This window comes from Carettochelys insculpta, chromosome 3, assembly GCF_033958435.1.
Source record: "Carettochelys insculpta isolate YL-2023 chromosome 3, ASM3395843v1, whole genome shotgun sequence".
Lineage (NCBI taxonomy): Eukaryota > Metazoa > Chordata > Testudines > Carettochelyidae > Carettochelys > Carettochelys insculpta.
In genome coordinates this window covers 184,107,530-184,121,069 of record NC_134139.1, presented here as the reverse complement: position 1 = coordinate 184,121,069, position 13,540 = coordinate 184,107,530, and the positions used below count along the sequence as shown (strand labels likewise).

The following is a 13,540-nucleotide window of genomic DNA, read 5'->3' as shown; positions in this document are numbered from 1 at the left end:
ATGTCTAACTCATTGATGAAGAGCTGATTAGCTTTTAACTAATCTACAAAGCAGAAAATAATCCTATTCATTTTCCTGTAACTGCAATGGCTGTACGATACCAAGAGGAATGAAAGGAAGTTATAAAATCTTCTGTCAACATTGTAAATATATGAGGAGAGCTGCCAGTGAATATATGAAGTGCATCTGTTGAGCCAGAAGATAACATTTTCACATCCTTACTTTTGTACCAGTAGTTCAGCAGGAGGCCATGATTCTTCTACAAATTTTACTATGCAAATCCTTTCTTTCTTGTGACAGTAGGAGGCATGAATGATTTTTGCATTATTAGTTTGTGTCATGGCAGAAATAATGTAAACCCATTCTTCTCAGATTCTCTACCAAGCAGTGAATTACCAGTTACATCCCTCAGAAGGCGGGGAGAATGCAAATATCTCAAGAACTTCTTCATTAATCACGAAGGAGACTCCTCAGGTGAGCTCAGGAAACCAATAGTTGAAATATTAATGAAGTTTATCTCAATATCGTCTTGGACATCTTTGTGCAGTGGAATCTCAGCACTGCATTCAGAACCTAAATAAATACAAAGTCAGAAAAAGTGGAAAACTAGGCAATAAAAACTAACATAGATTATAGGAATACTTATTAATGTTAATGCCAGCCTTGTAGTATAGCACAGAAGAACACTGGGAAGTATACTGTGTAACATATTTGAATGCATCCTTTTTCTGTCTGAATATTATTCACATATGTACATTTTGTCTTTCACAAATTCATAGATGATCATTTTATATTTACATGCGTGCATAGATTTTGTTTTTGGAATCTTGAATGTACCATTACAAGCATCTAGTCTGACCTCATGCTTAATGCAGGCTGTAGAATTTAACCATGTGTTTCATATATTAAGCCCATAACATCTTTTGATTTAAAGACCTGCAGTGACAAAGAATCCTCTGTATAAACAACATGAGCTCACATAATCTGCTAGTTTTGACTGACTGATTGTCATAGTTTGTCTCATAAATGACATGTTGTTGTCATTTTCTGATTGGATAGCTGAAAGTACCTAAATAGGGCAAGTGCTTGTGGTGCAAATATTCAATAGTTGCATGTGAGCAAAAATGCCTCATAATCATAGAAGTGTAAGGAACCTAGAAAGGTTGTCAAGGTCAGTCCCCTGCACTCATGGCAGAAACAAGCACCATTTAAACCAGTGGTTCTTAACCATTACTGCAGCCTGCACCCTTTGGTTCTCAAGATATATTCTCACACCTCTTATCAAAAATGGATATGGGGAGCCTATAAACATTTAAATGCATATTAAATATATGTAAAAGGTATAGTGTTAATAAATACATAGGCTTGATGAGACAAAGTAGTTGTGTTTACATGCCTGTGCTTAATTTGTGTTTTCAGTGATTTACCTTCTTAAAAAATCTGGCATGTCTTGCACCCCCCAGAAAGGGCATCATGCACCCCCAGAAGGTGCGTGCACCTCACGTTAAGAATCACTGCTTTAGACCATCCCTGACAGATGTTTGTAAAACGTGCTCTCAAAAAATCTCCAGTGATACAGATTCCACAAACTCCCTAAGAAGATAATTCCAGTGGTTAGCCATCATGACAGGAAGAATTTCCTGATGTCCAATTTAAATCTCCTTTGCTGCAGTTGAAGCCTGTTGCTTTTTGTCCTATCATCAGAGATTAAGCAGAATGATTTTTTTCCTCCTTTCTCCTTTGAACAAGCTTTTAGATACTTGAAAGATGCTATCATGGTCCCTCTCAGTCTTCACTTTTCCAGACTAAGCAAACCCAGTTATTTCAGTCTTTTCTCTCAAGTCACATTTTTGACAACTTGAATCATTTTTGTTACTCTTACTCATACTTCCTGAAATGTGGTACCCAGAACTGGACACAATACTCCAGTTGGGACCTAATCAGCTCAGAGTAGAGCAGAAGAATTACTTTCAGTGTCTGGCTTCCAACACCCCTTCTAACATCATCCCAGAATGGTGATTTTTGTTTTGTTTTGTCAACAGTGTTAAACTGTTGACCAGTGTTCCCTATAAGCTGAGCCCTTGGGGAGTGGAGGAGGTTCAGGAGAGATTCACATACTGCCCAGCTGATTACAGAGCATCCACAGTGGGCAGCATGTGATTCTATTGCTGGTGCACAATACATGCCGTGTTGCACATAACAAAAATTATTCTGCCCATGGATGGAAAAAACTAGAGGGAACGCTGCTCTTGATTCATATTTAGCTTGTGGTCCACTATAACTCCCAGATCCTTTTCCACAATACTCCTTCCTAGACAGTCATTTCCCATTGTGGATGTTCCTTTGATTGTTTCTCCCTAAGTGGAGTGCTTTGCATTTGTCCATTTTAATTTCATCCTATATACCTCAGATCATTTGTCTAAATTGTTTTGAATTAGAATGCTATCCTCTAGAGCACTCACAACCCCTCCTAGCTTGGTATTTTCTTCATACTTTTAAGTGTTCTGTATATGATCCCAAAATTGAATTGATTTCAGAGATCAATCTGGGTGTATGTGGGTATGTATCAGTTACATATTTGTTGGGGAGACCATCTGGAGTAGTTTACCATTGAATGCCATAACATATTAGCTAGCACTATTTGCTTTATCTAGTATTTGGATAAAGCTGATAAGTACTAGATGGGCGTAGCTTCTTCAGTACATTGTTTTATGATCTCTACAATAAAAGTTGATTCACTTGTTTTGCTAACTTTAACTTTTTATCATCCCATGAATAGAAGGTTTTGTTTTGTTCTATTTTTGTTTTTTAGTTTGTTTTTTGGTTTGTTTTCTCTTCTCAGGCTGTGTTAGGATAATATAGGTGGGGCCATAACCGAATTGGTTAGACATTTTAAAATAGGACTCGGCCAAGTATTACTATATATACTGTGAGAAACAATCTCTTATTGACGTTAGGCTGAATTAGATCACTTAATTGGTGTAGTCAGTCTTCAGCTCATGTAATTATTTGAAGAGCTAAGTTCAGGACAGGAAGGGAATTCCTGTATAACCTCTTGCTTATTAAGTTCCATTTCCTCTTTGCACTCTTGTTGTTCACTATAATTACCTCAGTGACTAATTTAGTTCAGTGTGCAAATTAGGGCCTTGATTCATGAAGAATATTTCAGAATATTATCGCTAATATTATTAGATTAAAGCATAGTGCTTAACCACTAAATGTTGTGTTATGTGTTGACAGGAGAAATAACCACCATAAGTCATGCCTCATAAATGAGCATTGACTTAATATTAAATCTGAGTAAAACTGAAACTTGCAGTGCATCTGTTGTAAAAATAATAATTGTATTTATATATCTAAGTAAAGTGAAAATGTAGTTACTGTTAAGTGGCACATTAGCACAAGAGAAGCTTGCAATTTCAGGAATAGTGGTGCTGTCTTTGAAATCAAGATGTTTACACAGACAAGTTCAGCTCCCATTCTGCAGCACTGGGCAGCAGTATGGGAAAGAGGTGGGCTGCCCTCAGTGGAGAAAGAACAGGTTAAGAATTGTTTAGAAAAGCTGGACATACACAAGTCCATAGGGCTGGATTTAATGCATTACAGGGTGCTGAGGGAGTTTGCTGACATGATTGTAGAGCCATTGACCATTACCTTTTGAAAACTTGTGGTGATCAGGGTAGGTCCCAGACAATTGGAAAAAGGCAAAAGTGGTGCCCATCTTTATTTAAAAATAAAATGGGGGATGGGTGGGGAGAATCAGGGGATCTACAGACTTTTGGCCTCAGCTCAGGCCCTGGAAAATCATGGAGGAGATCATTAAGGAATCCATTTTGAAACATGGAAGAGAGGAAAGTGATCAGGAATATTCAACATGGATTCCAGTACTATGGGTTAGATAAATGGAATGTGACTGTAAGGTGGATTGAAAGCTGTCTAGAACATCAGGCTCAACGGGTGGTCATCAATAGCTTGATGTCTAGTTGACAGTTGGTATCAATCAGAGCACCCCAAGATTGGTTCTGATGCTGGTTTTCTTCAAGGTCTTTATTAATTTATTGGATGTGGGGATGGATTGCTCCATCAGCAAGTTCATTAAGACAGTAAGCTGGAGGGAGAAGTAGATAATCTGGAGGGTAGGGATAGGGTCCAGAGTGTCCTAAAGAAATCTCAGGATTTTGCCAAGTTCAACAAGGACAGGTACAGAGTCTGCTCTTGGGCTGGGGAATGACTGGCTAAGAAACAGTTCTGCCAAAGAGGACCTGGATATTACAGTGGATGAAGCTGGATATGAATCAACAGCGTGCCTTTGTTTCCAGGAAAGCTAACGACATAGTGGGGTGTATTAGTAAGAGTGCTGTCAGCCAGTCTAGGGAAGTGATTATTCCCTACCTTATTCAATGCTGGTGAGGCCACTCTTGGAGTATGGTGTCCAGTTCTGCCTCCCTGACCCCAATTAGAGAAGGGATGTAGACACATTAAAGTGAATCCAGCGGAGGCCAGCCAAAATGATTAGGGACATGGAGCACACGACTTATGAGTAGTGACCAAGGGATTTGGGTTTACTCAGTTTACAAAAATATTACTTAAGTATATTTCTGGGATTAAAGTTAAGAAGATCCAGGGAATTACAGAACAGTCAGTCTCCCCGCACCCCCAACACACCTTTCTGAAGATGGTCAAACGTGATACCTTTCTCCAGTTCTCTGGGGTCATACCATCTTCATGAGTTCTTAAAGAGAATAACTTATTGTTCAGAGATTGAATCAGCTGGATCCTTTTGTACTCTCAGATGAATTTCATCAGGCCATGCTGATTTGATAGAAGACTTACGCGACCTAAAGGAGTGTTGCAAAGAGGATGGAGAGAGACTCTTCTCAGTGGTGACAGATGACAAAATGAAAATAAACTGTCTCAAGTTGTAGTGGGGGAGTTTTGGATTGGATATTAGAGGGAAAAGAAAAAAAGCTGTTTTGGTAGTAGTGTTGTGGAGCACTGGAATGAACTACCTAGGGAGTGGTGGAATCTCCACCCCTGGAGGTTTTTAAATCCTGACTCAACAAAACCCTGGCTGGGAAGATTTAGTTAGGATTGGTCCTGCATTGGGCAGCAGCTTGTACTCTATGACCGCCTAAGGTCTCTTCCAGCCCTACCATTCTATGACTGTATTGATAAATTGCAGAGGATGCATAATTTGCAAACATTTGTGCAAATGCTATTTAAAGGAGCCAGAGCTTCTACTAGCTGCAATTTAGTCGGCTGTTTTACTAAATCAGGGGTCAGCAACCTTTGGCATGCAGCCCAGGCTATGAGACATTTTGTTTGCATTGATCAAGTATGGTTTTAGACTTAAGCAACTGGAACAAAATGGTATAATGGGATTCCATGGTCATTGGATATTCAACCTCATCTAAGAAGGAATAGGCTTCAGAATACGTTCTCTTAGTTATGTGGGGTCTGCAGAGCTACCTGGAGTGCAAAATCAACCATGGAGTACTTAGTGTTAAAAGCAGAGCAGTTATTGATACTTTTTAATGACAGTGGTAGAATTTATTATGAATGTTTTCATTATTTTTGTACATTTACAAAAAACAATGGAACATGTCAGAGAAGGCTAAAGTAAAAAAACTATTAATACTTAAGAATTGCTAAAAGAAGACAATCCTTTTGAATGTACTGTATTAAAAGAAAGCCATATATCTGAAAAATGCAGTCACATGGTCTTTTAAATAGATGATATCTTAACTAGATCACCACAGTTTTGTGATTGCAGCTCTGATAGCTGGAAATGGAATAAGCATCATTAGTGGGAACAAAATTGCAACTGAAAAAAACATTAAAGAAAATGCAAAAACCTTCATGGAAATTGGCCTCTAAACTGGCAGAAATGGTGTATTATGTCACCTTGGTTACCAGTTTGCCAATTTGAAGTATACAGAGGTGAAATCCTGCTCCACTATAGTATTATCTTCAAAATTTCATCTGTGTCCTTTTGGTTGCCAGTCCCTGCTTCATTTCTAAAATTCTTATCTCAAATTGTTGAGCTGAGAACCAATAGCTAATATCCTCCTGCCAGCATAACTGGAGAAAAGTGATTTTCCTTTGATAGTTTTCAATTTAATATATTGGGTGGGGAAATTAACTTATTAGCTATTAAATCACCAGCAACATAGATGTATAAAGGTATACATTTGTGTGATTATCATTTCTGGAATGTAATTGCATTATTTACAATATTCTAGCAACAAAGGGTCCAGTGGCACCTTATAGACTAACAGAAAAGTTTTGAGCATGAGCTTTTGTGAGCACAGACTCACTTCATCAGATGCTGGTCTTGGAAATCTGCAGGGCCAGGTATGCTCTGGCTTATTTATACCTGGCCCTGCAGATTTCCAAGACCAGCATCTGATAAAGTGAGTCTGTGCTCACGAAAGCTCATGCTCGAAACTTTTCTGTTAGTTGATAAGGTGCCACAGGACCCTTTGTTGCTGTTACAGATCCAGACTAACACGGCTACCCATCCAATACTTTACAATATACTGACATTTATTTTATTTGCACCCCTCCCCATACACACACACCACTATGCTGTGTAAGAAATGGAAAGAATTGGCACAGACTTTGGCAGTATTTCAGTTACTGACAGAAATCACTGCAGATGTATCAGGTATTAATTAAACACTTTATTTCAGGTAGGCTTGCTTTAATTTTCTCACCAGCAAAAGGAGTCTTACGCTAAGAATCTGGATGGCTTAGTTTTGCTCTTTAGAAATCTAGACAGTCCTGGCTTTCTATGTTAAGATTGTCCCATGAGCTGTTGAAGAATCAATCCAATGGCCAATATGTCCAATCTCCCCTTTCTATGAGCTTCACTATATCACCAGAACCATAGGACTAGTTGTACAAAACAAACACCTTCGTAATCTTGAAAAATGTAAATGGCTGATATCCACCATATCATGAGACTAGAATTTAATGAGAAAAAGGATGCTCTGTTAATCAATAAATCATGTATTAGTTTGAAACAGCACAATATTGTTTATAACTTTGCTTGTGTTTAGCTTTCTGCTTAATGAGACTGATAAGTTTTGTTAATGAGCTATTTCGTTTATCTGTATGTTGATGCCGTTGTGTGTTTGTTCTAGACATTTGGCCTCTTTACTCATGGTGTTGATTATTTCTAACATTAGTTGTGTATTGCATAAACTCACAGGAAGAAATCAGCATTTCTCCTAGCCAGTCTGCTGACTTATTGTATTGGACCACCGCTAAAACCATGGAAGTTCTGTCTAATACAACTACAACGACAAAAGCCATGCTGCATGCAGTCAGTGATGGACAGTGGTGGAAGAGATCATTAACTTATCTTCGGCCATTACAAGTAAGACGTCACTAATATCTCTCCTGTTGTGTGTGGTCTTGCTAATGAATAAGCATAGGGCAGCCAACTTTCTAATTGTTCAAAACTGAACACGCTTTTCCTGTTCCATTCCCTGATTCCCTGCACACTGAGCTGTCCCTTCTCTGAGGCCTCATTCTCCACTCACTGCATCTCTTCTCCTCTGTTGTTCACCCTCTCCTTCCCTCACTTTCACTAGGCTAGGGCATAGGGTTGGGCTCCAGCTGGAGGTGCGGGCTTCAAGGTGGGGCAAGAAATTATGGGGGGTTAGGGTTCAGGAATGGCTTCGAGGCGGGGATAGATAGTTGGAGTGCGGGAAGGGATGAGGATTGGAATGGTGCTGGAGGTGAGGGGGTTGAAATGCTGAAGGGTATCTGGGCTGGGGCTGGAGGGTAGAGCGGGGGAAGTTGAAGTGCAGCAGTGAGCTACAGGATTGGGATGCAGGAGGAGGTGTGAGGTGCAGGTTCCAGGGGGGAGTTTTGGTGAAGGAAGTGGTTCCGACCTGAAAAGTGGGTTGGGGTACAGGCTCTGCTGGAGCGGTGCTTACCTCACGTGACTCCTTGTTGGTGGCACAGCTGGGCTAAGGCAGGTTCCCTGCCTGCCTTCACTCCACAACGCTCCCAGAAGCAGCTGGCATGTCCGGACCTTAGGCCAAGGTGTAACGAGGTGGTTCTGTGCAGTGTGCACTGCCAGTGCCCACACACACTGTCTGTGTAGCTCCCATTGGCAACGTTTCCTGGGCAATGGGAACTGCAGAGGCAGAGCTCTGGGTGGAAATCAGCACACTGCTTGATTTCTACTGTGAATAAGCAAATTAGTGACATGAATATGCACATTAGCTGTGTGAATGTAGAAATGAACCTCAATTTTGCATTTTTGAGACTGCTGATTTGCATCAAACTGTGGGCACCAGGATTCAGAATAGACACAGCCATAGGCTGCGTCTACACGTGCACGCTACTTCGAAGTAGCGGCAGTAACTTCGAAATAGCGCCCGTCACGTCTACACGTGTTGGGCGCTATTTCGAAGTTGAAATCGACGTTAGGCGGCGAGACGTCGAAGTCGCTAACCCCATGAGCGGATGGGAATAGCGCCCTACTTCGACGTTCAACATCGAAGTAGGGACGTGTAGACGATCCGCGTCCCGCAACATCGAAATAGCGGGGTCCTCCATGGCGGCCATCAGCTGGGGGGTTGAGAGATACTCTCTCTCCAGCCCTTGCGGGGCTCTGTGGTCACCGTGGGCAGCAGCCCTTAGCCCAGGGCTTCTGGCTGCTGCTGCTGCAGCTGGGGGTCCGTGCTGCATATACAGGGTCTGCAACTAGTTGTTGGCTCTGTGTATCTTGCACTGTTTAATGAAAGTGTGTCTGGGAGGGGCCCTTTAAGGGAGCGACTTGCTGTTGAGTCCGCCCCGTGACCCTGTCTGCAGCTGTGCCTGGCTCCCTTATTTCGATGTGTGCTACTTGGGCGTGTAGACGTTCCCTCGCTGTGCCTATTTCGATGTTGGGCTGAGCAACGTCGAAGTTGAACATCGACGTTGCCAGCCCTGGAGGACGTGTAGACGTTATTCATCGAAATAGTCTATTTCGATGTCGCAACATCGAAATAAGCTATTTCGAAGTTGGGTGCACGTGTAGACGTAGCCATAATGTTTTCTTACATTTTGTTACATATTTCTTTTGCAAAATGAATAACATATATTGTTTTACTTATTTTTTAGTTTTAAATTTGTCATCAAAGGAGCACAAGCACAGGCCAATGCTAGTTAAATTTCAGGAAGCTGTTATTGGGAGGAATAAGCAGATGAAGCACAATCAAAGCATAGTATCTTTCTATTAAAATTTAGACCATCTCTTTAACTGCCTTTTCAGCTCCCATTCTCAAATTTCTTTCCATATATATCGGAGAGAATGCTGGCAGCCAATTCTATAATAATCTAAGTAAAGGTTTATTAGCTAAGAAAAGAAAATGAAAGTATTGACTGATAAAAACAAGTTAATATATATACAGGTGAGTCAACATTTGCAATTCCAAATGGTGACAGTGATGTGATAAACTGCTAGTTTCTCAAGTCTTTTCAAGGTAACCAGATTACCTGAATATCTGTATGTTCCATCTGCTACACTGTGCTGTAAAAGTCCCAGCAGTCCAGAGATGAAAGATCTTTCCTTGAATGCATTCAGCAAGGTCACAACATTCATGAGTTTAACATTCACCAATTCCATTATTCATGAGCAGCTGCTGCTTCCCTCCAGCTCTGGTGCCAGTGGCTGCCACTTCCCCGGGGCTCCCGGGCCAGGAGAGCCGGTGGCCACTGCTTCCCGGGGGCTCTGAGAGCCAGCCAGGGGCATGACATGGCCATTTATTGGCTTCCCATGGCCCACTGCTGGTCTCTGCTTCCCCTCACTGGTTCCCAGAAGCCCAACGAGTTCCTCTCCCCCAGCCAGGGGAAAACGATATTCACAAAATGATAATCGCAAAGCTCAGTGTTTGCGAGGGTTCTCAACACTGAACCCTTGCAAATGTAGTTTTCTTCTCACAGGAGATAAATTGACAGTGTCACTACCCATGTGAGCTTTTCTTTTGACGATGGAGAGTGAGTAGTCCACATTGAGTCTTTGACATCCGGTCCTCACACATAATGACCACTTGCTTTGAAATTAGCACTTTTCTGCTATACATTTTCCTGTTGGCCTTCCACAAGGCTTCTTTCTGGTATGATGGCTATGTCTGCACTAGGGGAAACCTTTGAAATGGCCATGCTAATGGCCAAGTTGGAGAATACTAATGAGGTGCTTAAATGAATATGTAGCTCCTCATTAGCATGCTGCCTGCCATGGCATTTTCAAAGTGCTGCATTTCGCTCATGCTTAGCTCGTCTACATGGGGGGTCTTTTTCGAAAGGACCCTGCAAACGTTGAAATCCCCTAGTGAAACGTCGTTTGCAGGGTCCTTTCGAAAAGGACCCCCATGTAGACGAGTCGTGTGTGAGGGAAATGCGGCATATTTGAAGTGCCATGGCAGGCAGCGTGCTAATGAAGCACTGAATATTCATTTCAGCACCTCATTAGTATTCTCCCATTTGGCCATTAGCATGGCCATTTCAAAGGTTTCTCATAGTGTAGACGTAGACAATGGGTTATTTAGTTACACAACAGCTCTGTCTACGCTAGCATCCCACTTTCAAAAGGGGGGTGCTAATGAGACACATTGGGACATGCTAATGTGGCGCTGCAATTAATATAACCAAATAGGAATAAGGGGATTTCGATGTCTGCGGGATCCTTTCGAAAAGGGTCCCATGTAGATGAGCTGCACATGATCAAAAGTGGCACTTTTGAGGTTCCACAGCTGCCATTATGCAAAAGAGGTGCAGCATATTTATTGCAGCATCTCATTGGCATATCCCGATGTGTCTCATTAGCATCGCCCTTTCGAAAGAGGGGTATTAGGGTAGACATAGCCAATATGTTTGCTTATTACACGATAAAGGGCATAGACAGTTAAGTAAAAACAATGTGTGCGTCTACATTAGGAACTAACTTCAAAGTTAGGCACTACGTAGACATAGCCAGCAGCGAGTCTACACACATTTTCCCTTTCTTCGAAGTTAGGGAGCCCACTTCAAAGTCCTTACTCCACTCCTGAGAATGGAGTAATAATACCCTACTTTGAAGCTTAACTTCGAAGTAGGTTGTGTGTAGATGCTCTACTTCAATGTTGCTTACTTCAAAGTTGTTCTTCAAAATAAGCAGCTTCGAAGTTATTTTTGTAGTGTAGACGCAGCCTGTGTGTAGTATATCATTATTTTTCATCGAGTTTGAACTCCAAAGACTCTTGCAGTTAACAATGACTTTAATCTATATTAATACACAAATGATCTTGGGGCTCTGGAATGTGGCAGCTGCTTGTCTAGCATCATACCAGGCTTAACTGTGCTTATTCCTTTCAGGGCCAAGAATTTGGAGATGTATTGAAAAGCAGTTCGGAAGCCAATGCTGCATTGGAAAAGCAGGGCTGTCACTCCTTTTATGAGTCTCTATTTGTTGATCCATATGTTGCAGAAGTAAGTTTGAGATTCTTTAAGTGTTAAAATATGCTTGATAGGAGCATTTGAAAAAGACACTAACACTCAGTTGAGGAACTCGGAAGGAGAGTGACATTGTAACCCCACCACAGCGAGAGAGTGAGAAATTTGCTGGTGCTCATCCTCATAACAGCTCCTTCACACCCCAGTCTGTTGGCAACGCCAGACAAATTTTTCCGGATTCTGACAGCACTTACTTTACCTTGTAGGCAAGACTCAGTGCACCTTGGTACCCAAACCCCTTAGAAGTGTGTTTCCCTTGGAGCATCCAGCCCCTGGAAACTCAGAGCCGTTACTCTGACTTATCAGAGCTACTTCCAAAGAGATCAACTGACAAATTATATCATGCTTATTAATATTATAGCACTGAAACCTACTTAAGGTAAAGCAAAGAGTAACTTATTATCAAAGACAGTTCTAATGTACATTGAATAAAGGTAGTAGGAAAAGAATTGGCTAAATAAACACATGTAAATAAATAAAACAAATATATAACATGTTTTTAAGAGATTAACTAGCGAGCTCTGGTCCTTTGCCTAAAGTATTTTTCTCATCCTCTCACTTTTTACAGAGTTTACTGATTCAAATCAGGATTGAGATTTTTTTTTTTTAAATAATGTATCATTCTTTTCCAAAACTAATGTTCCTCAGTTAAATGGACCGTGAAGGGTTCCCTTCTTTCTCCTTATCATCCTCTTGAAATGTATCCCTTTGAAGTGTTTCCCCAGACCAAATACTGCTTCCCTGTTCTCTGTATGCTGTTATCAGAGTTTCTGTATTCTCACCTTGACTTAACATGCAAATGAGCGTTCTTTGTGTTGATTTACACACTGCTTGTATTGCCTCGGAGTTCTAGGCACACAGGTAAAATCATCATGTTTGTGTTTGGGAAGAGCATTGTTATCTATACTGTTCACATTTCGCAGTGCTTATCATGATCAGAATAATTGGTTTTATTTAGCATATTAAGTCAAAAGAAAAAATGCAAGTTAACAGGACAATGATTTGAGATCTTATTCAGTAATAGAAAAACTATAATTTTTTTTAAATAGTGGAATCAAATTATGCAAGTGTATCTAATGTAACATAAAAAAATGGTTTTAAACAATGCAACTTTTTTTGTTTTGTTTTAAGTCTGAGGGAACCTATGCTGCATACCATCACAATTCCTCAGAAAGCTTTGCAGAAGTATTGCTGAGGACAGGAAAATTAGCAGAAACTAAAAGTGAAGGAGAGAACGTATTTCCAGCTACTGAAGGTATTTTTTTTAATGTTGTGTATTTTATTTATATTATGTGTGTAACTATCCATAAACAGTATAGTAACAGAGAGGAAGCCATGCTAGTCTATACACTATCAAAACAAAAAGCAGTCAAGTAGCACTTTAAAGACTAGCAAAAAAGTTTATTAGGTGAGCTTTCGTGGGACAGACCCACTTCTTCAGACCACTGCAACGAATTATTAAAGACCTAAAACCTATCCTTAATCAGGATGCCACACTCCAGAAGGCCCTGGGTGACATGCCTGTTCTCTCCTACAGACAACCTCCCAACCTTATGAGGATCCTCACTAACAGCCACAGTCTATACCCCAGGATTACCAGTCCTGGAACCTTTCCCTGCAACAAAGCCCGCTGCCAGCTTTGTCCACATATCTTCTCTGGAAATACTATCACTGGACCTAACCAGGTTACTCACAGAATCACGGGCACTTTCTCATGCTCCTCTACTAACATCATATATGCCATCATGTGCCAACAATGCCCAGATGCTTTGTATATTGGACAGACTTCTAACTCCCTTAGACAAAGGGTTAATGGGCACAAAACAGACATCAAAACACTCCAGATCTACAAACCAGTTAGTCAACATTTTAATGGAATGGGGCATTCTATTAATGACCCAAAGGTATGTGTGCTACTGAAAAAGAATTTTCGCACCATTCTTCAAAGGGAAGCAGCCAAGCTGGCTTTTATATTCAAATTCGGCACATTAACACATGGTTTAAACTGGGATGGGAACTTTCTGAGTCACTAAAGGGGCTCGTCTGCATA

General features: G+C 40.9%; 1 protein-coding gene across 2 annotated transcripts in view; it reads left to right on the top strand.

Annotated features, from left to right (window-relative positions):
* The window catches only part of NBAS (NBAS subunit of NRZ tethering complex), a 353,016-nt gene that overhangs the window by 161,076 nt on the left and 178,400 nt on the right, over nt 1-13,540 (top strand). For both annotated transcript variants that reach the window (XM_074991286.1, XM_074991287.1), the window contains exons 35-38: nt 373-474; nt 7,214-7,381; nt 11,353-11,466; nt 12,622-12,745. In XM_074991286.1, coding sequence (XP_074847387.1) covers nt 373-474; nt 7,214-7,381; nt 11,353-11,466; nt 12,622-12,745 — 508 coding nt within the window. The remainder of the gene's footprint in view (nt 1-372; nt 475-7,213; nt 7,382-11,352; nt 11,467-12,621; nt 12,746-13,540) is intronic.